Genomic DNA, 22,750 nt, shown 5'->3' on the forward strand with positions numbered 1-22,750 from the left:
TTCCATTTATACATGTGTTAAGTTGACACACTGAGCTCTACTTTCTGTTGACTTGGACTGTACTTTAGTTGTAATTATGTTTTATTAGCAAAGCATTCTTGCCCATGTTCATATAGACTTCTTCTAAACTATCAAACAGATTTTCAACCATTTAAAAGACTTTTCCGTGAAAATTTCGATTTTTTGTTTTTGATTGATTTACGTTTTTCTTCCTCCTGTCTTGAAAAATTACACAAAGACAAGAATCCAGAAAATTCTAACAATACAGAGAGAAAAACCTGAAACGAATGTCGCTTAAAGATACATCAATAGGAGATAAACAAATATCAATAAAGCAATCCAGCCCTGGCTTGGCCAAGTATTAAAGTCTCAAATGTGTTTCAAGGCTTTGAATTTTAAATATTTTTATTTTACTAACTTTCTATATTACAGAATTTTGAACTTTCTAACTGTGATCTTCTGAGTGATTTTTCATTCAAAGATGAAGAGCTATCACTGGATAATTTTGACGATTCAACGCTGTTCGATTCAGATGCTTTTTTTGGTGAATTCGAGAATATTCTTGACCAATCAGAACCTAATAATGCTCCTACCGTCCTGGACCAACCGACGGAAGAAGTACACGATTATAAATCTGATGAAGTTTTGTTTAGTGAATCTCCTGTTAATGAAATTGAGATTAGTTCTGAGAGTGCATTTTTCAGCTCAGAGTCTAGTGGGGATAACAGTGGATCGGACACAGATACAACGCAGACAAGCAATGACGTTATTTTAACAAATAGTAAGTCCACTTTATGTCAAATAAGTAAGTTGAAGCTGTTTAGTAATTTTTTTTTTTGTAATAATGCAACAAGTTGGATTTTATGTTAGCTCAGGGTTTTTTTTTAACCTCTCCACGAATCTAAGCAGGGGTGCACCAACAGGAGGGGAGGCAGGCTGAAGTTGTCGTAAATATTGTTAAGAAACTGCTTATTTTAAGCTTTTTGAATTGAAAAATGTTTATTTTGAATTGTTCAGCCTTTTTGTGCTCTGTAGGCACTAACTATATTAAATTCGCATTAGAAATATAAAATCCAGTTGCATCGGTCCACAATTGCTTGGAGCATCACACCATCAGTACAATCCCTCATGCACCTAGAGTTGGATCAGCAAACCCAGAGAGAGGTTTACTTGACCCTCTTTGAGTTTCTATGATGGTGGTGACTGCTGCACAATCGTTTGGAGTTCCGTGAAGCCACCATTTATAGATACCACTGCCATTTTCGAATGGATGCGGGAAAATGGATAAGCCATAATGGGCTAATGCCCGAAGGCCTCTATGTCAAAAGAAGAAGTGCAATTCCCTCCCCTGATTACCAATTGTTATTATTGTTAAATTATTATGCATGCATTTTCGTGTTTCTAGCTTCATTAGTCAAGCTTATTTTCAGGGCAAAGAAAGAAGTGAACATGTGGGCATAATTTTTTGTATTCTTTGCATTATGAATATCAGTATTTTGTATATTACATACAAATTGCATATTATGAATATGAATTATATAGATAGGCTATATACTTCATATTCATAATATGTAATTTATGTGTTTTTTATTGTTCCTTAATTCCTACAATCATTCTAATTCTTGGGTGAGGTTATCAGCCAGAATGGCTTCCCGGCTCCTTTTTTTTTTTTTTTTTTTTTTTTTTTTTTTTTTTTTTTTTTTTTTTTTTTTTAAAGCTTGATTCTAAGCCCTTACAAGAAGTCCAGGATCTTGCAATTTCCCCCATAATTTCTGTTTATTTATCGTATATTCGAACTTTTGTATATTCGAGTATTGGCGAACTCTGCTCCCAGATACTCTCCCCCGATTTTCTTTTGTGTGCGTGCCCGTTTTGGTACACTGGTTTCTATAAATGATTGTCAACTTCTATTTTTAAAGAATTGAAGAAAAAGCCCTGCTGTAAATAAAGTTGTGTTTTGATGTTGTTTTGTTCATATTTCACTTATGTTAATTTTCTGAACTGCTATGTATAAACTTTCACTTTATCTTACAGAGTAGACTTCTAAATGAGGGGTCTTTTACTATATTGGAAAGTAGTTGACGTAGATAATCCCTATTCGAGTTAGGTGAATGAAACTTACAGGAATTTTTCAATAGTCTAAATCCGTGATTCCGAACTTGGGGCACACGCCCCATCGGTGGGGCAAGGGAATATTTTGGTGAACCATGAGCAAGATACCCTTCGACTGACAATATCCTAGAGCCGTGCTTACCAACGTGGGGCGCATGCCTCACCGATGCAGCATGGCAATATTTTGGTGGGTAACGGGCAGAGCGTACTACACTTCAGAGCCTCAATCTTGAAAAAAATCCTTTTCTATGTGAATGACATCACATTCAGATGCATTTAAAGAGCAAAAAAACATGATAGTATTGTAGCAACGTTATACATTGTTTAAAAAATAATGTATTCAGTCAATATTTTAATGGCACTTGGTATTAACCAAGTGACGTATAGCAATCGCAAATTCTGTCGGTCTGTCGGTCTGTCTAGCCCGGTTTTGCTACTTTAGGCACTTCCAGGTAAGCTCGGACGATAAAATTTGGCAGGCGTATCAGGGACCGGACCAGATTAAATTAGAAATTTCGCGATTTGACCATCTGGGGGGGGGTGTGGGGTGTCGGTTAGTTCGGAAAAAATGAAGTATTTTTAACTTACGGACGGGTGATGGGATCTTAATGAAATTTTATGTTTGGAAGCATATCGTGTCTTAGAGCTCTTATTTTAAATCCGACCAGATCCGTTGAAACTGGGGGGGGGCTAAAATTTTGGAAAACGCTTAGAATGAAGGGATCGGGATGAAACTTGGTAAGAAAAATAAACAGAAGTCCTAGATAAGTAATTGACATAACCGGAACGGATCTGCTCTGTTTGGGGGAGTTGGGGGGGGTTAATTCTGAAAATTAGAGAAAATGGAGAAAAAGGAGTGATTGGATCTTAATGAAATTTGAAGTTTGGAAGAATATCGTATATTAGAGCTCTTATTTTAAATCCTGACTGGATATTAGTACCTTGCAAACGTGTTGCATTAGGGGGAGGGTCGAGCTTAGGCTTGCGGCTCAGAGAGAAATTACCAAAAGAAAGCGTGTCGATGTATTACAAGAGCAACGCGAAACCTGGCTTGCGACTGAAAGAGAAAGTAAAAAAGAATGCGTGTCTGCGTGTTTTGTTAATATTTCACATATTTTAAGCTTCTGTATGTAAACAGTGCTATTTTATCAAACAGTATGTAGGTTGAAATTATAATTAGTCTTAAATTCCAATAGAAACGATCCATTTGGCATGGCACTACAACCACCATAGATAGACCGAATTTTTGTAATGCTATGAAAGTAAAAAAAAAAATCGAAGAAAACTTTTAAGGTACCATAATACAAATCACTGAATTTGAGCTCGACTATAGAGTTAAGACCTACTTAGAGAATTCGAAGCAGGTTAAAGTTTTCTCCATCCATCTTAATCTAAAGCCTTCCACGTCTGCTTGCCTTAAGCCCTCGTCCAGCCTCCTACTGTAGTCCAAATACTTTTAAGGTCTCTGCAATACCCGTAAAACTGCGGGGGCTCCCCACCCCCAACGAACTGTTCCCAAATAAACGTTCCCTTTTACAAAATTCCTCTGAAATTAAGTTGTAGCCTATTGTCTCTGCAAGATGTCTTATGAAGATTAGGATTGGGAACACAGTGACTGACATTGACGATTCTGATAAGATTAAGTAAAAGTTATCCCTTGCTTTGAAGAGACTTAAAGATAAAACCCATGTCAATTTATATATTTAACAACATTGAATAAAATGGTGAAATAAAGTATTTCCCCATAATTTATTAATCCCGCTAGGAGTTCTGTTTGTCGTTTATCCAGATTGGGACCAGCTTCCTTTCCTAACTGATGGTTCTTATTGCCATTAAATAAAAAAAAAAATCATCTAAGGTACCCCATATTTTGGTACGGTAATTTCAGAATTCTATAATGGTGTTTCATCATAAAAGATACATTTAGAAATAATTATCAACTGATTTACAGTCATGTAATTAACACTCTTATGAAGTTCCTGTGTTTAGTTTGTCAATAAATACGTTTCATATTATTGGTGAGCACGTAACCGGTCCTTGGAAAGGAATAAAGGGGGGAGGGGCAAAAATGCGAGAAAAAAACGAATTTATGTCATGAAATTTTAGTTGCAGCATTTGATGACATTAAATTCTTGGTTTTTTCTAAAGGGTTTTGTGGGTTCGATGTTAAAATAATTTCCAATTAGTTATTATCAATGGATGCTTTTGCTTTTGTAGAAATTAGACGCTAGGGACTTGATCATCTGGCCAAAAACTAACGATAGTTTTGAGGCTATTTTTGGTCACCTAAAACTCCCTCTTCTGTTCAATACACTGCCCAAACACTAACACTACGACAATGTGATGCTAAAATTTTGCACTATGAGCCCCTCCCCCTTTTGGCCAAATAGAGGGGGGATAGGGAGAATTGCGTCTCCACTAGGATGTGTTGAGTCTCTTCTAGGGAAGTTTTACTAATAGAAATAGGTTTAGAATATGTAAGTTCAGTTCATTTAGGGGGCTAATACAGATTTTAAAAAAGCTTTCTGTGGTAACAAATCGATCGGGTCCCCTTCTCTGCAATCGCAGGGTCTTTGGAAATGTCTCTCTACTCCTAATTAGCATCGAAGTACTTGACAGGTAAAAAACCTGGTTTGATTAATTTCATAACCGACCAATGAAAAAAAAGAACCTTGTATATTCAGTTTTAGCCTTGCTAACAGCTGCTTATATTTCTTTTTCTTCTTTTAGGTGTAATCTCACGCCCTCTGATTAGTTCTTCTAGTCAATCGCAGCGAGTCACTAAAGTTATCAAGAAAATTACCATTCCTCCTAAAATAGCTCCGAAACCGACGTCAAAGAACTGTCAGATTGAAACAATCGCTAAAACAAACAGTGTAAAAACAGTGAGACAGATAATTGTGCCAAAACCCATTGGAAATGTGAAAGACCCTAATACTGTAAGAATTGTTAGAAATGCTGCCCAGATAATCCCAGCTTTAACTAATGTAGTCACAACTATTATACCACAAGCAGTGACACAGACTGTAAGTACTCTGCAGGCTCCAATACAGTTCTTTACATCTAAGAGTAGTGCGACGTCATGTGTTGCGTCTTCAATATCTGAGCAAAATAATGGACCCAGTTTTGCAAGATTGTCAGGTATTTTTTTCTTTTTAATACAAATTAAGATGTTTAGGTGAATAACATGTCTTAATTTTGATATATGTTGTTTAAATTTAATGTAAATTAGTTATTGATCTAAAGCCCTTGAAAAGGTTTTGTTGTAATGGATGGTCTTTGAAATGAATTTGAATACAAATGCAACCAGTAGATAAAGACTCCCTGGAGTAAAATTAGGTTGCACGACTATGCATAATAGCCTACTACAGATTTTGTTTCTATACAATAAGGTATACTCTATACTATAAGATCATCGATGCCGGGCGAGATGGAAACGCCTGATTCCTGCCACAAGTACAAGTAAGTAAGTGCCACCATCCTTATTTCTTTAATCGTTAGCATTATTATTATTATAATCATCGTTGAAGCCATCTGAAGATTCTTCATTAAAGTTCTGCTCAGTTGTAGCCTTCGTCCAGCAAATAGAACAAATGAAAATATAGAAAAACGGGGTATAATATTTTACATAAGAAATTGGAAAAAACTATTAATAATAAGAAAGATTTGAATTTTCTGATTAAAAACTCCTTCCAGCAGATTTCATCAATGTATCATGACAAGATATTCCCATAGGAAGCTGTCCCATCGTTGACGTCCCCTTGAAAAATTGTCTGGCAACTGAATCGGTTGAATTTTTTTGTCGGTTTTGTTTCGTTCAGCTGAAATGTGTGTGGATTGAATTTTACTTGAGTTGAGTTTTAACACGCCGATTTTTGTGTTGGTTCAGTTTTTTGGGGTTGAGTTTATATTGAATGAATAAATCTACAATCATTGTTATTATAATGAATGGACTCATAAAACTGAATGGAGACTCAGACCACAATGGTCTGTTCTGCCTACGCCCCCCAAAAATACGTATACTATAGTACCAATAACTGCTGGACTATTGATGATTCCTCTGGTGTAGTATTTTTTTTACTCATATTTCTCTTTTTCCCCATATCGACGTCATCTTTGGTGTTGATAAGGTGTACACCATTGTTTTTCGCTGTCACAATAGTCCCACTCACCAACTTTAGACTGGCTTGGGCAGGTGCTAATCGCCACTCAAAAGAGAGGAGAGTCACCAACCACTCATCAGCCATCTGTGGAAAGTGGCGCTTGATTCTCAGAACAGGTACAAGAAGAGAGTTTCCATCTACCACTTTGGATTGATCCTCAAGGGATCTTTTTTTGCCATGGTTGGTGCTTCATATGTTCAGAAAAATTGACCCCAAGTGTAATTCTGACAGTCATTACTGGCTTCAATCCATCCAATATGTGCAACATATTCCAAAAAGAAAGCTTGCCCCATGGTCAGACACTGGGTAGGACGTCCAGTGGCCGAACAACGATTGAAATTAGTAGTAAGCCCCTATTCCTGCCTACTAATCTCAGAAACACCATGAGAATGCTGTCACCACTATCCCAAATGTACAATAATATTCTATAAACAGATATCGTGGAAGCAAATCCATACTCTTTAGTTATGTTCTCTGTGATTATTAGGTCACAGTCCTTAAGTCTTGTTGGACTGGAGCAATCAGCATCACTGCTGTTGAAGCAGCCCGAGAAACACGTTGTAACGTTGCTCAAACTACATTTTCTTCTCAAAGAAACGAGTAGGCGAGAATATTTTACAAGCTGAGTACATTTCTTTAGGTAAAAAAAAAGTATAGACGAGAGGTATACCTTTATTACTGTTGGGGCCGCTAATCTTGCTAAATAAACAAAACAACACAGAAGATGTACTGCAGGTTGCGCAAAAGGAAGTATTCGCAAGTTTTATCGATCTTATGTTGTTCATTTAGAAATTAGGATTGCATCTTATAGAACGTTAACGTTTGTGTCCCAGTATTGTGCAAAGCAATTTAAATCTTTGTAGAAGACCCTCTTAGCCGTCTAGAATATAAAAAAATAGAGTGTTTTTTCGACTGTCTTTTATTTTATTATCAATATTATTATTATTTTATAAGACTGAAGGCCTTGAAGAGAACGAATTTCTCCAAGATCTCTTCTTTGTTGGCTGGAATGAAAAAAACTATTTAAATGATGGTATGTTGGTCTTGGTTCTCAGGTGATATTTGTATTTGTGAAGGTACACGCAAAACTCAACTGACTCAACCTGGCCGAATTCAAGCCATGTAAAATTTATTCCAGAAAAACCCATACAAAATTAATTGGAAAAAACTTGACATGACATATTGATGGTTTTACTCATGGAGGGACTGTTGACGGGTATTGACTTTGCAAGTCTATAAGGTGGTCATATGATAATGATGCAAAAGGTGATGCCAGGAACAAGGCAGAAACCGGTGATCTTAATGTCAATGTCTTCAAAATGACATTGACCGTTGGTTATTGTCATCCATCGACATAATTATCCTCGTAATCGTTTATCTGACCCTTCAAAATATCCCTAAAAGCTTTACCTAGCTTCAACATTTTCATATATCTTTCTGGCATGGTCATCATCTGTCTTTCCTGACGAGTTGTCCCGCTATCGGATTTTGCGCTAGTAGATTTTTTTTTGGATAAGTTTAGCACTGGTGAAGTTCAGCTCACCTGAACTTCATGTGGGCTGAGTTTTGTTGGGTTGAATTTTGCTGGGTAGAAGTTTATGTGCTATGAGTTTATAGGGAGCAATTTGAGTAGATCATTTTGGAGGGTTTGATGCTCACTGTCTAAATTCCAATTCTGGTTTCTTTTCAAATTTTTACTAAAAGTAGTGTTATTTTTGTTTTGTTTCATTTTTTACTTAGAAAACGCACTTTTAAGAAGCGTTTCCGAAACAAACTTTTCGTTTTTTGGAAACAAACCAAACGTTTCGTTTTTATGGCACTTGGTATTAACCAAGTGACATATAGCAATCGCCAATTCTGTCGGTCTGTCGGTCCCGGTTTTGCTACTTTAGGCATTTCCAGGTATACTAGGACGATGAAATTTGGCAGGCGTATCAGGGACGGGACCAGCTTAAATTAGAAATTAAGTATAAAAAAAGTAGGTTTTTTATTGTTTTAAAAAGTAGAGTTGCGAGAAAGAATCAAACTTTAGCGCAAGGAACGGGGTGTCGAGGAGGAAAAGTCCCTTTCATATACGGAGTAATTTCTGTTCGTTTTAAGTTTTAATGTCGCTCCTTACTTTCATTTCAGAAAACTTGTTTTTTTTTATATTTAATTTCTGAAAGGTTTTGAATTAATGCATGTCTGATTTTGGCTCTCCGTACATAAATTATTAAAATGAAATTTGCATATTAATTCTTTTTTTGGCTAAATGGCTTTCTCTTAGTTTTGATCAGACGATTTTAAGAAATAAGGGGTGGGGAAGGAGGCCTAGTTGCCCTCCAATTTTTCGGTTACTTAAAAAGGCAACTAGATCTTTTAATTTTTAACGAACGTTTTTATTAGTAAAAAATATACGTAACTTAAGAATTAACTTACGTAACAAACTTTTATATTCTTATATTTTTGATTATATATATGAGGGGGTTGGTCCCCTCGTTAATACCTCGCTCTTCATACTAAATCTTGTTTTGTCCCAATTCTTTAAGAATGACCCCTGAATCAGAAAGGCCGTAGAATAAATAGTTGAAATTACTTAAAAAAAAATTAGCATAAAGAGCGAAGTATTAATCTCCTCCTAAATACCTCGCTCTTTATGCTAAAGTATTTTTAGAACCCCTCATATGCGTAATAATCTCTGTTCGTTTTAAGTTTTAATGCTTCTCCTTACTTTCAATTGAAAAAACTTTTTCATGTTTATATTTTCATTGTTTTTTGTTTTTTTAATAGTAATGCTAGAAAATCCTTTGCCCTTTTCATTGAATTTCTCTTCTCCCATGAAATATTCCTCCAAGGAAAGATCCTCCCATATAGCCCCCTCCCCTGAACCCCACACCCAAACCAAAAAAATCCCCCTGATAACGTCGGTACACTTCCCAGTAACCATTACTGTATGTAAACATTGGTCAAAGTTTGTAACTTGCAGCCCCTCCCCCAGGGACTGTGGGGGGTAAGTCATCCCCAAAGACATAGCTATTATGGTTTTCGACTATGCGGAACAAAATGGCTATCTCAAAATTTCTATTCGTTGACTTTGGGAAAAAAATGAGCGTGGGAGGGGGACTAGGTGCCCTCCAATTTTTTTGGTCACTTAAAAAGGGCACTAGAACTTTTCATTTCCGTTAGAATGAACCCTCTTGCAACACTCTTGGACCACTTGGTCAATACGATGACCCCTGGAAAAAAAAAAAAAACAAATAAACACGCACCCGTGATTTGTCTTCATGCAAAAAATACGGAATTCCACATTTTTGTAGATTGGACGTTGAAATTTTTTCTATAGGGTTCTCTGATACGCTGAATGCGATGGTGTGATTTTCGACAAAGACTAAATTTAATGAAACTTATATATTTAAAATCAGCATAAAAATCAAATTCTTTTGATATATCTTTTAGCATCGAAATTCCGTTTTTTAGAGTTTCGTTTACTATTGAGCCAGGTCGCTCCTTACTACAGTTCGTTACCACGAACTGTTTGATAGTCGTTTTCCCAATTTGACCATCTGGGGGAGTGGGGGGCCGGTTAATTCGGAAAAAATAGAAAAATTGAAGTATTTTTAACTTACGAACTGTTGATCAGATCTTAATGAAATTTGATTTTTGGAAGAATATCGTGTCTCAGAGCTGTTATTTTAAATCCCGACGGGATCTGGTGACATTGGGGGGGGGGATATGGGAGGGGAAAACCTAAAATCTTGGAAAACACTTAGAGTGGAGGGATCGGGATGAAATTTGGTGGGAATATTAAGCACAAGTCCTAGATACATGATTGACATAACGGGAACGGTTCCGCTCTCTTTGGGGTAGTTGGGGGGGGGGGTAATTCTGAAAAAATTAGAAAAAATGAGGTATTTTTAACTTACGAACGGGTGATCGGATCTCAATGAAATTTGATATTTAGAAGGATATCGTGTCTCAGAGCTCTTATTTTAAACCTGACCGGATCTGGTGACATTGGGGGGGGGGGAGGGTTGGGAGGGGGAAACCTAAAACTTTGAAAACACTTACAGTGGAGGGATCGGGATGAAACTTGGTGGGAAAAATAAGTACAAGTCCTAGATACATGATTGACATAACCGGAACGGATCCGCTCTCTTTAGGGTAGTTGGGGGACGGGTTAATTCTGAAAAATTAGAAAAAAGAGGTATTTTTAACTTACGAACGGGTGATCGGATCTCAATGAAATTTGATATTTAGAAGGATATCGTGTCTCAAAGCTCTTATTTTAAATCCTGACCGGATCTGGTGACATTGGGGGAAGTTTGGGATGGGGAACCTAAAATCATGGAAAACGCTTAGATTGGAGGGATCGGGATGAAACTTGGTGGGAAAAATAAGAGCAGAAGTCTTACATACGTGATTTACATAATTGGAACGGATCCGCTCTATTGGGGGGGGGGGCTAATTCTGAAAAATAAGAAAAAATTACGTATTTTTAACTTACGAAGGAGTGATCGGATCTTCATGAAACTTCATATTTAGAAGGACCTCGTAACTCAGATCTCTTATTATAAATCTCAACCGGATCAAGCGTAATTGGGTGGGGGGCAGTTGGGGGGACCGGAAATCTTAGAAAATACTTAAAGCGGTGAGATCAGGATAAAACTGGATGGGAAGAATAGAAACCTGTCTAAGATACGTGACTGACATAACCGGACCGGATCTGCTCTCTTTGGTGGAATTGGGGGGGGGGTAATTTTGAAAATTGAGGTATTTGTAACTTACGAAAGGGTGACCAGATCTTAATGAAATTTGATATTTAGAAGGATCTTGTGCTTTAAAGTTCTAATTTTAAATTCCTACCAGATCCTGTGACATTGGGGGGAGTTGGAGGGGGAAACCGGAATTCTTGGAAAACGTGAAAATTGGGGTATTTTTATCTTACAAATAGATGATCGGATCTTAATGAAATTTGATTTTTAGAAGGAATTCATGTCTCAGAGCTCTTATTTCAAATCCCGACCAGATCTTTTGACATTGGGGGGAGTTGATGGGGGATATCTTGGAAAAACACTTGGAGTGGAGGAATCGGGATGAAGCTTGGTGGATAGAATAAACAAATGTCGTTGATACGTGATTGAAAGAATCGTACTGGATTCGCTCTCTTTGGGGGAGTTGGGGGGAGGGGTTCAGTGAGTTGGCGAGTTTGGTGCTTCTGGACGTGCTAGGACGATTAAAATTGGTAGGCGTATCAGGGAGCTGAACAATTTGACTTGATAAAGTCGTTTTCCCAGATTCGACCATCTGGAGCTAAAGGGAGAGGAAAATTTAGAAAAAATTAATTATTTATAACTTACGAGTGGGTGATCGGATCTTAATGAATTTTGATATTTAGAAGGACATCGTGACTCAGAGCTCTTATTTTAAATCCTGACCGGCATTAAGCCTCTTATTTTCCTTTTTAAATCAATCTATTGATTCATAGAATTTTGTTAGAGCTCATACCATATGATCTCTTGGCTCTTAGCTCTTCTCGCCTCGTCGCAAGTGCCATACGAGCTCTTAGCTCTTGTTTCGTTTTTTTTTCTAGTTGTGCTGTCACCAAATTTATATAACTTCGATCAGCCTGTATTCTGAAGGGCTGATGGTCTGTTTAGATAATATAGTGTAAAAATAAACAAAAGAAATAGACTAGTAATTGCTTTTATCAGATAACCTTGCAACCGTTTTAAGAATTGATTTTTGTAACATATATTTCGCGAGTCTTTCAAGCATGAATCAGAAAAACTGGTGTAGTTTGTTCACTTTTTAAGTACTGTTATGATAAGACCTATATTCGCATTTCTCTGCTTCTACATTTAAAACCACGCCTTGTAATTATTTTACTTGTTTTTCTTTTTCTTTCCATCTAAGTACCAACTTTTACGCGTTTGGAATTTGTGAGTCTTAACCTAAGGTATGTGGGCGTGTCTTTGCAGTGAAATTCCAGATAAAATATTCAAGCTAATATAGATATATATGTATATATAGTCACCTGTAATACTACTGTAAAATATTTATGAATAGGTGTCACATAGATCAGGTCCTTCAGGAGGAAGGGAAAGACAATTTCTTATGAGAAATCGAAAGATGATTTCTTCCTTATAAGAACTTAAGGCATATTCTTTCCAAATTAATCTTACCTTACCTTAGATCCTCCAGAGCCAGGGGTGGCTCATAGGGCGTCTACGAAACCTCGCCAGACATCTCGGAGCTGAGCTGCACCCGTGACGTCCTCCCACTGTGGTTGAAGAGACAACTCCGCATTTCTCAGGTCTCGGTCGTACTGTCGTCGTAAGGTGTGTCTTGGTCGACCTCTTTTTCGCCTCCCCTCGGGACGCCAATCATATACTGTATTCGGGAGTCGATCCTCTGGCATACGGAGGACGTGGCCAAGGTATGTCCATCTCCTACGTTTCAGAAGGTCAGTAACTAATGGCTGACCGGTTCGCCGGCGAACTTCTATGTTGGTGACCTTTTCCTACCACGATATGTTCAGGATTCTCCTAAGGCACATGTTTTCAAAAGCTAGAACACGTTTCTCTAGGTGGGTGTTCAGTTTCCAGCATTCACTAGCATAGAGGAGGATGGACATCACATTGCTATTCAGGAGGCGGAGCTTCAAGCGCATAGAGTATTTACTACTGCGCCAGACTGGTTTCAACTTGCTAAAAGCCGATGTCGCTTGTCCAATTTTCCTCTTGATTTCGTTGGCTATTTCACCATCATATTCGATCCAACTCCCGAGATATTTAAATTCCTTGACCAGCTCAATTGTTTTATTTTTGCATTTTAATATGAGTGGGGAGTCAGATGTGGCCATACTCTTTGTTTTACTGACATTTACTGCAAGTCCCATTTTCTCGGCCTTTTCGTCTATGGCGTCGAGTAGCAGCTGCAGTCGCAGTTTCGCTTCTTCAAGAAGAACAACGTCATCTGCGAAGTCCAGATCGGAGATCTGTCGGCTGCTAATCTTCACTCCAATGCCTGAAGACTGCCGTAGAATATAGTCCATTACAATTACAAACAGAAACGGGGATAAAACACACCCTTGTTTGACGCCAGACATTATCTTGAAGAAACGTGTGTCCCCATTTTCTGTGCGTACACAGCATTCACTATCCTCATATAGTGCGATTATCATTTTGACTAGTTTATCAGGTACTCCGTAATATTTCAAAATCTTCCATAAAGTGTCTCGGTCAACAGAATCGAACGCCTTTTCAAAATCAATGAAGAGCAGGTACAGCTTTTTGTTCCATTCTCTGGACTCTTCCACCATCAGTCTAAGAATGAAAATAAGATCAGAGCAAGACCTACCAGGTCGGAACCCATGTTGCTCTTCCCTGAGATGTGAGTCCAGGGCTGCCCACGTCAAATTGATGCCCCTCCAATTGTCACAAATTTGTGCATCGCCTGTCTTGAAGAGTTTGACCAGTATACCTCTGGTCCAATCTTTTGGGACTTTTTCGTTGTTCCAGATGGCCACTAGAAGAGCAGTCCATACGAATATGCAGGCTCGAAGGGACGCTTTCAGCATCTCTGCCGTGATCCCATCGACTCCAGGTGCACGTCCATTTTTCAGCTTTTTCACAGCTGTCGTCACTTCTTCCGTGCTGGGTGGGTCAGCACTTACGTCAATTTGTAAAAATGGCGTATCCGGTACTGTTTCTGGATCATCAGGTCTGGGCCTATTTAAGACTTTCTCGAAATGTGAGGCCCATCTCTCGTCAGCTTTCTGTGGATCCGAAATAACATCTCCATTTTCATCTTTTACAAGGGATGTACGATTTGTTTTCTTTCCAACTATCTCGTTTGTTAGTCGATAAACCATTTTTGAGTCTCCTTTCTTTGCAGCTTCTTCTGCAAGCGCTGCTTTTCTCTCAATGGCAATTCTTTTGTCTTTCCTGGCACTTCTTTTCACCGCTTTATCCTCTTCTTTGTAGCGGAGCTGTAATTGGGCTTTTTGCTCTGGGCTCGACATATTCAGGATAAGCGTTCGGGTCTCCTTGCGTTTACTGATGTATTTCCAGGTGTCATCCGATATCCATTCTTCTTTCTTTCTTTTCTTGAAGCCAAGGTTGGCCTTCGCAACGTCATGGTACACACTCTTGACTGAGGTCCATGTATTCTCAACATCAAAGTCATTGGTTTCGTCGAGCAGATTTAACGCTTCAAATCCGTTATGTAGAGATATGCAGAAGTTTTTGCGGATGTCAGGATCTTTCAGCTCATCGGTGTCAAATTGTTTATGTGTTGCAGTGTTAGTTTTCCGCTTCTGAGCTTTCAGTTTGATTCTTACTTCGGCTATCATCAGGATGTGATCTGAATTAACATCCACTCCTCGAAAACCCCTCACGTCACATAGGCTACTTCTCCAACGTCTTGACATGAGGAAATGGTCGATTTGATTCTTCGTTCGGCCGTCGGGGGACACCCATGTGTACTTGAGAATCGTTTTATGGTCGAACATACTACCACCTATTATCAAATCGTTGCTTAGTGCATAATCGATTAGGAGTGTGCCATTCTCATTTATCTCTCCCATGCCATGTGGGCCCAGAACTTCAGGGCAGTACTGGTGGTCTGCACCAACTTTAGCATTTAGATCGCCAACCACGCAGAGTACATCATGCCTGGGAACGTCTTTGGTGACCGAGTGTAGCAAGTTATAGAAAGCATCTTTCTCCTCTTCATCAGCTTCATTAGTTGGAGCGTAGCATGCGATAATGGTCATTTTTGTGTGATTTGATACGAAGCGAGCTGTCATTATACGTTCGTTAACTGGGTTCCAGTTTGTCATTGCTTTGTGTGCAAGTGGCGACATCAGAAGTCCTACACCAGCGCGGTGGACGGAAGGTTGTAGACGTTTCAGTTGCAGTTGTTTTTCCCCTGAGGGTTGCCCCTCAAGGTCCCGGGTGTGGGTTGCAAGCCCACAGCCCAACCCTCCTCATTTGTGGACTTGGGACCGTCATGCTCCCCCGACCTCTGTGAGGCAAGGATCCTTACATGGTTGAGTTAAAAATAAATACATAAATTAATCTTGAAGCTTGTCACAGACTGACCCACTTTTTTTTTTTTTTTTTTGTTTTTTTTTTTAAAATGCCACATGAAAAAGGTTAAAAATCAAAATAGAAAACTCCGTTCAGAAAATGCCACCCCCAATTACGCTGCTCAGTAAGGAACAGGTTCAGTAAAAACTTAAATTTTGTAGAATATACTGTTGATTTTTTTTTTCAAATAGGGCACCTGCAGTTTTGAAACAAGGTATATAACCTTATTCCGGAAAATATTATTAACGAAAGAAATAATCTGAAACCGTTATAGTATTGTTAATGTTAATAAAATAGTATGTAATTTCTGTCTTTCAACGTGTGTTAATTCATTAAAATCTTCAGCCTGAATCTATGTGGATTCTACCATTTTATGTTTATTATGACTATATTTTTTTTAGACGAAGAAAAGCGATTATTGGCCAAGGAAGGGATTCATATCTCGGGGAAACGCCCCCTATCAAAAGCTGAAGAAAGAGAGTTGAAACGGATCAGGCGAAAAATCCGAAACAAGAAATCTGCCCAGGTACTTGTTTCCCGTCTATCGGTAAAAAATTAAATATCTTCTGTAAATGAATCGTGGGGTAGTATAATCTGTAATTTTATGAGTAAGGAGTACTCCTGAAACGTAACCATTGCCTTCCATATTTAACTTATAGTACGGTAGCTATTAATTTGTTAGAATTTGTTACCTATGGGCATAAGATTTTAAACCTTTCAATTGCATTCTGACCAAGTTCCTTTTTTGCCTTTAGGTATTAGCGTGAAAGCTCTCAAATAACTGAACTTGATACAGTCTCAAGGATAACTCTTAAAAGTAAGATACAAAAAGTAAAATGCCTTCAAAACTTAAAAAGCCAATTTGATTAAGTCCATTCTAAAGTGTATTTGAGACCACTCTATGCTTAAGCTCGTAAATAAATGCCAGGAAAATTTTAATATTTGTTTTCATCAGATAGTTGGTGTATCACAATTCTAACCATAATTAATCTTGTCTTTAATTTTTTTCACTCATTGTTATTCCTTCTCTCTATGTTTCAAATTATGGATATTCGTACCTTATATGCAAAATAGGGATAATTTACTTCTTTATTCCTAATATAATCTTGTCAGGGTGTTTTTTCTCTGCTTTTTTTCTATTTTCAGCACTGCAGTTTTCTTTTTTCGTTTTTTTTCGTATTTTTCCCCATTGGCACTGCAAATAAGTCGAAGCTTAAACGTTCCAGCCAACAAGTGACAATAGGAATTTTTTTTATTGTCTTACTACCATTGAGAGGAGTTACTCTTATGATATGTGGATTCAGTATCCGTGAAGTGTGTTTGCTTTTCTTTTTTTTAAGCTGATGCTTCTTTTTTTATGGTGGAAGCACATAACTCTCAGGTTAAGTCTTAAATGTTCCAATCAATGTGGGACAGAGCAGCTGTTTTTTGTTTTAGGCCTCTTGGGGTTAGTAATTCTGTGAACGCTAATTTTTTCAAAAATCGTATTTAAAGAATTATTGAAATTTTTAATATTATTGTTTATTATTGTTAACAACAAAATCTATAAAATTATTTTTGAAGTGGAGTATGCCCAACAAAATTAACTAAAAGCTTGTCGCGATGTTAAATTGCCTGAGAGCAACATTCCAGTGAACACACCTCATCCACCCCACTCTATTTAATAACTGTTTTGCTGAAACCTTTTTTGCATGGCGACCGCTGTAGTGTTATTTAGTTCGGAATGATGACAGTATGGAAGCTGTAGTCAGCCACTGTCATAATGATTTTTTTTAGGTTTTGTTGTTTTTTATGCCAAGAGATTGAAAGGCTTATAACATCAAATTGTAAGTTAAAATAACGACTTAGAACATCTTTGTTGTAGAATGTTTACAAAATTGAATGTTTACATCTTTGTTACAAAATTGCCTATCTTTTAAAACCAAGATGGCACCAGTCAAGTTCTCTATCACTAGTGATGTAAGTTTCCTTTAATGTTTGGTAAGCTGTTCAGTCTTGTAGACTTTTGCTGGACGTAAAAATTGAAAACAGCAGGGCCTACTAGTTGAAGCGAGAGAATTGTGTTGCACGAGCAACGCTTTGGTTTGCCTTTTTTTTCTCTAGTCTGTCGATTTCAGCGTATTGCTAGAAAGTGGTAAGGGTCTAACATCCACGGTTTTTACGGAAAGTGTGGACCTCTAGCCGTATTGGGAATATGAATTTGAAAAAGCTGCGTATAATTCTCGCGTTGAGCCAAAAAGGGGGGTTTTGCTAGTTTTTGAGCCACAACCGACAAGGTGAGTTGAAGTGGAGTTTATAGTCTATTTTGGAGACGACTATCTGATGTTATATGGCTAAGCTTTCGTTCCATTCAGCCAAGTTTCTGCCTTTGACTGGAAAGCTGTGTTCTAGTAAGCTAGCTGGCAGGCACCAGTTTCAAATCGAAGTGGGACTAAAGTTGAAAAGAGCTTAATATGTAGGACGGTTACCTGGCCCAATCGCCAAAGAATTTGGAGCTTTCTTTTTGCTCCTTTGTGAGTGGTGATATTAGAAAGTTGACCTGTGATAAGGAAATCTAGTTTTGAACCAAGATAGAGGGATTTTTTTTCAGTGCTGATCGATAGTACTTGATGAGCTGACGGAAGTATATGAGATCCATTTTTTCATTCAAAAATTCACTCATATTATGCGCCATTCTAAAAATTTGGAGGGGTTGACAACTTCAGTATTGCTATATACATTAGAAAAGAATCAGATTCAAATTTTAAGATAAGGGAGGGACTTATAAGTAACAATTTGCTCTTATGCCTCTGTCACTCTTACGATGAGGAGCTGGCATCTTTTTTTAGTTGGTGTACCTATTATTTGCTTTTGATCCATTCGATTGTACAAAAAAGTCGGTTTCTTTTCTGCTCTAGAGAGGGACGTGCAAGTAAGAACAAACAGAGCGCTAGTAATCGTCTTGGTTAAGGGGTAAGATACGTAATTTAACAACTTTTGAAGGGTTGACAACTCCAGTGTTGTGGTATAAATTAAAAAAGTGTGGTTCAAATTTCGAGACGGGGGAAAGAGACATGTAAGTAACAATTGACTGTTATGTCTTGGTCATCTTGGTGATGAGGGATTGGTATCTTGTTCTAGTTGGTGTACCTATAATTTGCCTCTTACAGATTTGAGGTAACTACAAATTTGGTTTCTTGTCATCTTTGGAGAGGGAAGTACAGGTAAGAATAGATTGTTATAGTACAGACATCTTCTAGGTCAAGCGGCCGGAAACCTCTGCAAATGTATTTACCTTTGATCTGATCAAAAGAATTAGGACAACAGAATTCAAAGACAAGTAAGGGAATTTTACCTAAAATGGGTTCCTAGACCACGGTCATCTTACTGGAGTAGGGGTTATGTTTACTTCTTCTGACTAGTTTATCCTTCATTTATGCGTTGCAGTGTCTATCCATATTGATATGGGAATTCACATATAGCTTCATAGGACCAACTAAGTTTGGTAAAACTATATTTTAAGTTTTGAGCTCTTTCATAAGGTGTACCAATTAAAAGGTTTCGAGGAGTTGACAACTTCAGTCTTAATGTGCACATTGAAACAAAGAACTATGATTAAAAGTCCTAGGCAACATAGAGATTTGAATTTAACATACGGCACCCCGTAACATAACAGTCGTGCGAGCTGGTGCCCTAGATATCTTATTTTAGGTTAGATACTAGTGGCAATTTGTGGACGCTTTTTTTTTAGACATATTGCATTATAAACCTTTATTGTTTAACTGGCTGCCAAGTCAATATAATATTTCTCAATCCCTTCTAACCAAAAAGTTGCTCCTGCAAAACTTTTGTTGGTGAAGCTGACACAAGGTTGCTGTAACACTTCACGTTGCATAGACAACTTAAATCTTGTTGGTGTATAAAGGAATCCATTGAACAAAGCAGACAGAATTTAGGTGGAAATCTCCAAACAAAAGCTTATCAAAGCATTCTTTCACCTAATGGTGCTAAGGTCCCCAGCCTGCTTTGCCTTGTAAAGCTTTTCTAGTCTTTATGTCTGCTCGCCCAATTTCATTCGTTATACATTCCCCTTTTTCAGGATAGTCGAAAAAGGAAAAAAGAATACATAGACTTACTGGAGGAGCAAGTGACGAAACGTGACCGACAGAATGATCAAATGGCTAAACGTATTCGACAGTTGGAGTCTGAAAACAAAACCTTGGCTGATCAAATTAAGCGACTTCAAAACATGTTATCTAATCCGAATGGGAGACCAACTCAAGCTTCCACATGCATGCTTGTTTTAATGCTGTCAATTGCATTGTTACTAGTTCCAAATATGAACTCGGAAAAAGATAGTACTTCGTTGTCTCAAGGAGAATCCCAGTTCAAAGTACCTACTGGTGGTAAGTTTGTAACTTGTGTTGAAATAACCTTTCTAAAAAATAAAGAAAATTCGCTCTAACATTCACTCTTAACACTCAAACCTTCTAAATCGTTTTATTCCTAGCCATAAATCACTATTGAAGCGACCATCCTTGAAGTATTCATAGTGCAATAGTAAATAATTATGGTAATATCATTTTAATCCAAACTTTCAGTTTTTGTAGTGATGTATAATTTGATTCAGGGAATTTAATTTTGACTTTTATTTATTTTTCTCCGCCGTATTCTTTTCTTTTGATAATGAAAAAAAGAACGTACATTTTCATTCCCTACAGTCTTTCAGTCCAACGTGCTGGGCTTACAATCTTGTTTCCGTTAGTGCAGGGGTTCGAGTCCTTGTGTAGGTGAAATATTTGGTTATGAATGGGGGTCATTGGCGTGACATTAAGTCCAGCCAGACTCTACCCAGCTCTAAATTGATATTAGGAAAATCCGGGGGAGGGGCAAGAGAAGCGCCAGATGTTGTGCCCTCAACCACGCTTAGAACTCCTGACCAAAGGCAGAGAATCAGAAGATCGATACCTACACTACGTGGACCGTTATCTGCATAGTTCCATTTTCTTTACAATTTGGTTGGGCAGAATTGGTGGATTTTTAGCTAAAGCTTGTTTTTCCCTACTCTTTTCTAAAAGTCTTATCAAAACCTTCTACTTTTTGGCTAAAACCTAGAGGTATCTGTATACAGTTCATAGCCAAATGGTCTTTTTTTAAAGTTGCTTTATCTTTTTAAGGACATTTGCCTAGTTTCTTAAAGATGTATTTGTGGTTTGTACTTATATCAATTGAATATCGACTCAAAATTGCTGGGAGTTCTCTCGCGGGTCTAGCTTTGTGCACAGTATGTGACCTTCGAGGGGGGAAGGATAAATATACGAAAAAGTGCATTATAGATCGTAATATATATACTACTACTACTACTAATGACTCACCGCAGCACCAAGCCGTCTGAGGCCAACACAGCTACGCACGCTCCTTCTACACCCCAATCTGTTCAAAGCCTCCCTCTTTACACCCTCTCAGGAAGTTCCAATTTCTCGTAAATCTTTCTTTATAACTTTATAACTTTCTAAAACCCAAACCTTCTTTCTGAGTTCCTCACACTCCAACCGACAATCTGCTTTCCGTTTAGTCCTAGATGGCTGGCGGAAAAGGACGATCTTTGGTAAACTGTCATTCTTCATTCTTCATCTGCGTGCCCTAGCCATCTCAACCTTTCTCTCATTATAGCCCTAGAAATTAGGATTGAGCCACACTTTTCGTACAGCCTACTGTACCCAGAACAATCCCAGGCAATTTCTCTGGAAAACCTCTAGCAAATCTTAATCTACTTTTGCAGTGCCCATTCTTCGGAACCATGTTTATATATATATATATATATATATATATATATATATATATATATATATATATATATATATATATATATATACTAGCTGTTGGGGTGGCGCTTCGCGCCCCCCCAAGCCCCCCCGCGCGCGTAAGTCGTTACGTGCCATATTAGTTACGCGCCATTGTAGTTGTGTCCCTATGTCCCACCTGTGAATATAGATATATATATATATATATATATATATATATATATATATCTATATATCTATATATATAAAAATAAGTTGTCTGTCTGTGGATCAGGTGACGTCATGTTTCTGTGTCCACTGACGTTATGAAATTAGTTGTCGTCATTTTTGCTTTGACGGTGACGTCATTCAAGATATTTAAGACATATGTTCACGTAGAAATCTATTAATGTTTAAGTTTACAATGACTGATGAACTTACCATGGCAAAAGCCGATGAAGATGCTCAAAGAGTCTATGCCAAAAAACTTGCTGCTGATAGAGAAAGTCAGAAAAGAAAGCGTGCCGAGGAATCAAAAGAACAGCAAGGAAACAGGCTTGAGGCTAAAGAACGCAAAACCGCGCTGTTAGATGAAGATCCACCTGGACAGCGAGAGTCAAAACATATCAAAACTGAAAATGATAGCGATGATGATTGGGTTTGGGATTTTGACTTGGATAAGGTCATCAATGCCTACCAGATTTTAGTTAAAAAAACAAAGGTTCGGCGATATGTATTTCATAGTGAAGCTGAAAAATAAAGAAGAAAAAGAAAACTGAAAAAAGAAAAAATGTAAAAAACTAAAAAATACTAAAAAGAAAAACACTCAAAGAGAAATTACAGACCGGGACACAAATGACGACCGGGACCGAGGGAATATAAATAACGACCGGGACACTCAAAGAGAAATTACAGACTGGGATACCGGGACACAAATGACGACCGGGACACAGGGAATATAAATGACGACCAGGACACAGGTATTTAAGAATATCGTTCAAAGACAAATTTTTAATTGTAAGAAGACCGTTGAAAGAGAAATTTCTAATTGTAAAATGACTGAAGAACCTACAATGGCAACGGTACCACCATCGAAGTAGATAACCAGTGGGTTGTTCCATATTCCCCATTATTATCAAAAACTTTTAATGCACACATAAACGTTGAATACTGTAACTCCGTAAAGGCAATCAAATACATATGTAAATACGTCAACAAAGGCAGTGACATGGTAGTTTTTGGCTTGCAGCCCAAAATCAAAGATTTCGACGAAATCGTACAATATCAGGCTGGAAGATACATAAGCAGTAATGAAGCTGTTTGGCGAATTCTTTCATTTCCGATACATGAACGTAGTCCAGCTGTTGTTCACTTAGCGGTACATTTACAGAATGGTCAACGTGTTTATTTCTCGGAAACCAACGTGCAACAAAGAGCCCTGAATCCACCGGATACAAAATTAACAGCTTTTTTTTCGCTTTGCAAAAATGATTCTTTTGCAAAAAAACTGCTGTATACTGAAGTGCCTTCGTATTACACGTGGAATACTAAAAATAAAGTATTTGAACGTCGAAAACAGGGTAAGTCAGTCGACGGCCAACCTACCATCTTCAAAGATACCACGATAGGAAGACTCTACACC

At 37.8% G+C, this 22,750-nt stretch overlaps 1 protein-coding gene across 5 annotated transcripts in view; it reads left to right on the top strand.

The window, feature by feature from the left end:
* LOC136031350 (cyclic AMP-responsive element-binding protein 3-like protein 1) overlaps positions 1–22,750 on the top strand; it is a 52,964-nt gene that overhangs the window by 17,999 nt on the left and 12,215 nt on the right. For all 5 annotated transcript variants that reach the window (XM_065710845.1, XM_065710846.1, XM_065710844.1 and 2 more), the window contains exons 3-6: positions 433–781; positions 4,843–5,253; positions 15,748–15,872; positions 19,425–19,731. In XM_065710845.1, coding sequence (XP_065566917.1) covers positions 433–781; positions 4,843–5,253; positions 15,748–15,872; positions 19,425–19,731 — 1,192 coding nt within the window. The remainder of the gene's footprint in view (positions 1–432; positions 782–4,842; positions 5,254–15,747; positions 15,873–19,424; positions 19,732–22,750) is intronic.

Source organism: Artemia franciscana, chromosome 9 (assembly GCF_032884065.1).
Source record: "Artemia franciscana chromosome 9, ASM3288406v1, whole genome shotgun sequence".
Taxonomy (NCBI): domain Eukaryota; kingdom Metazoa; phylum Arthropoda; class Branchiopoda; order Anostraca; family Artemiidae; genus Artemia; species Artemia franciscana.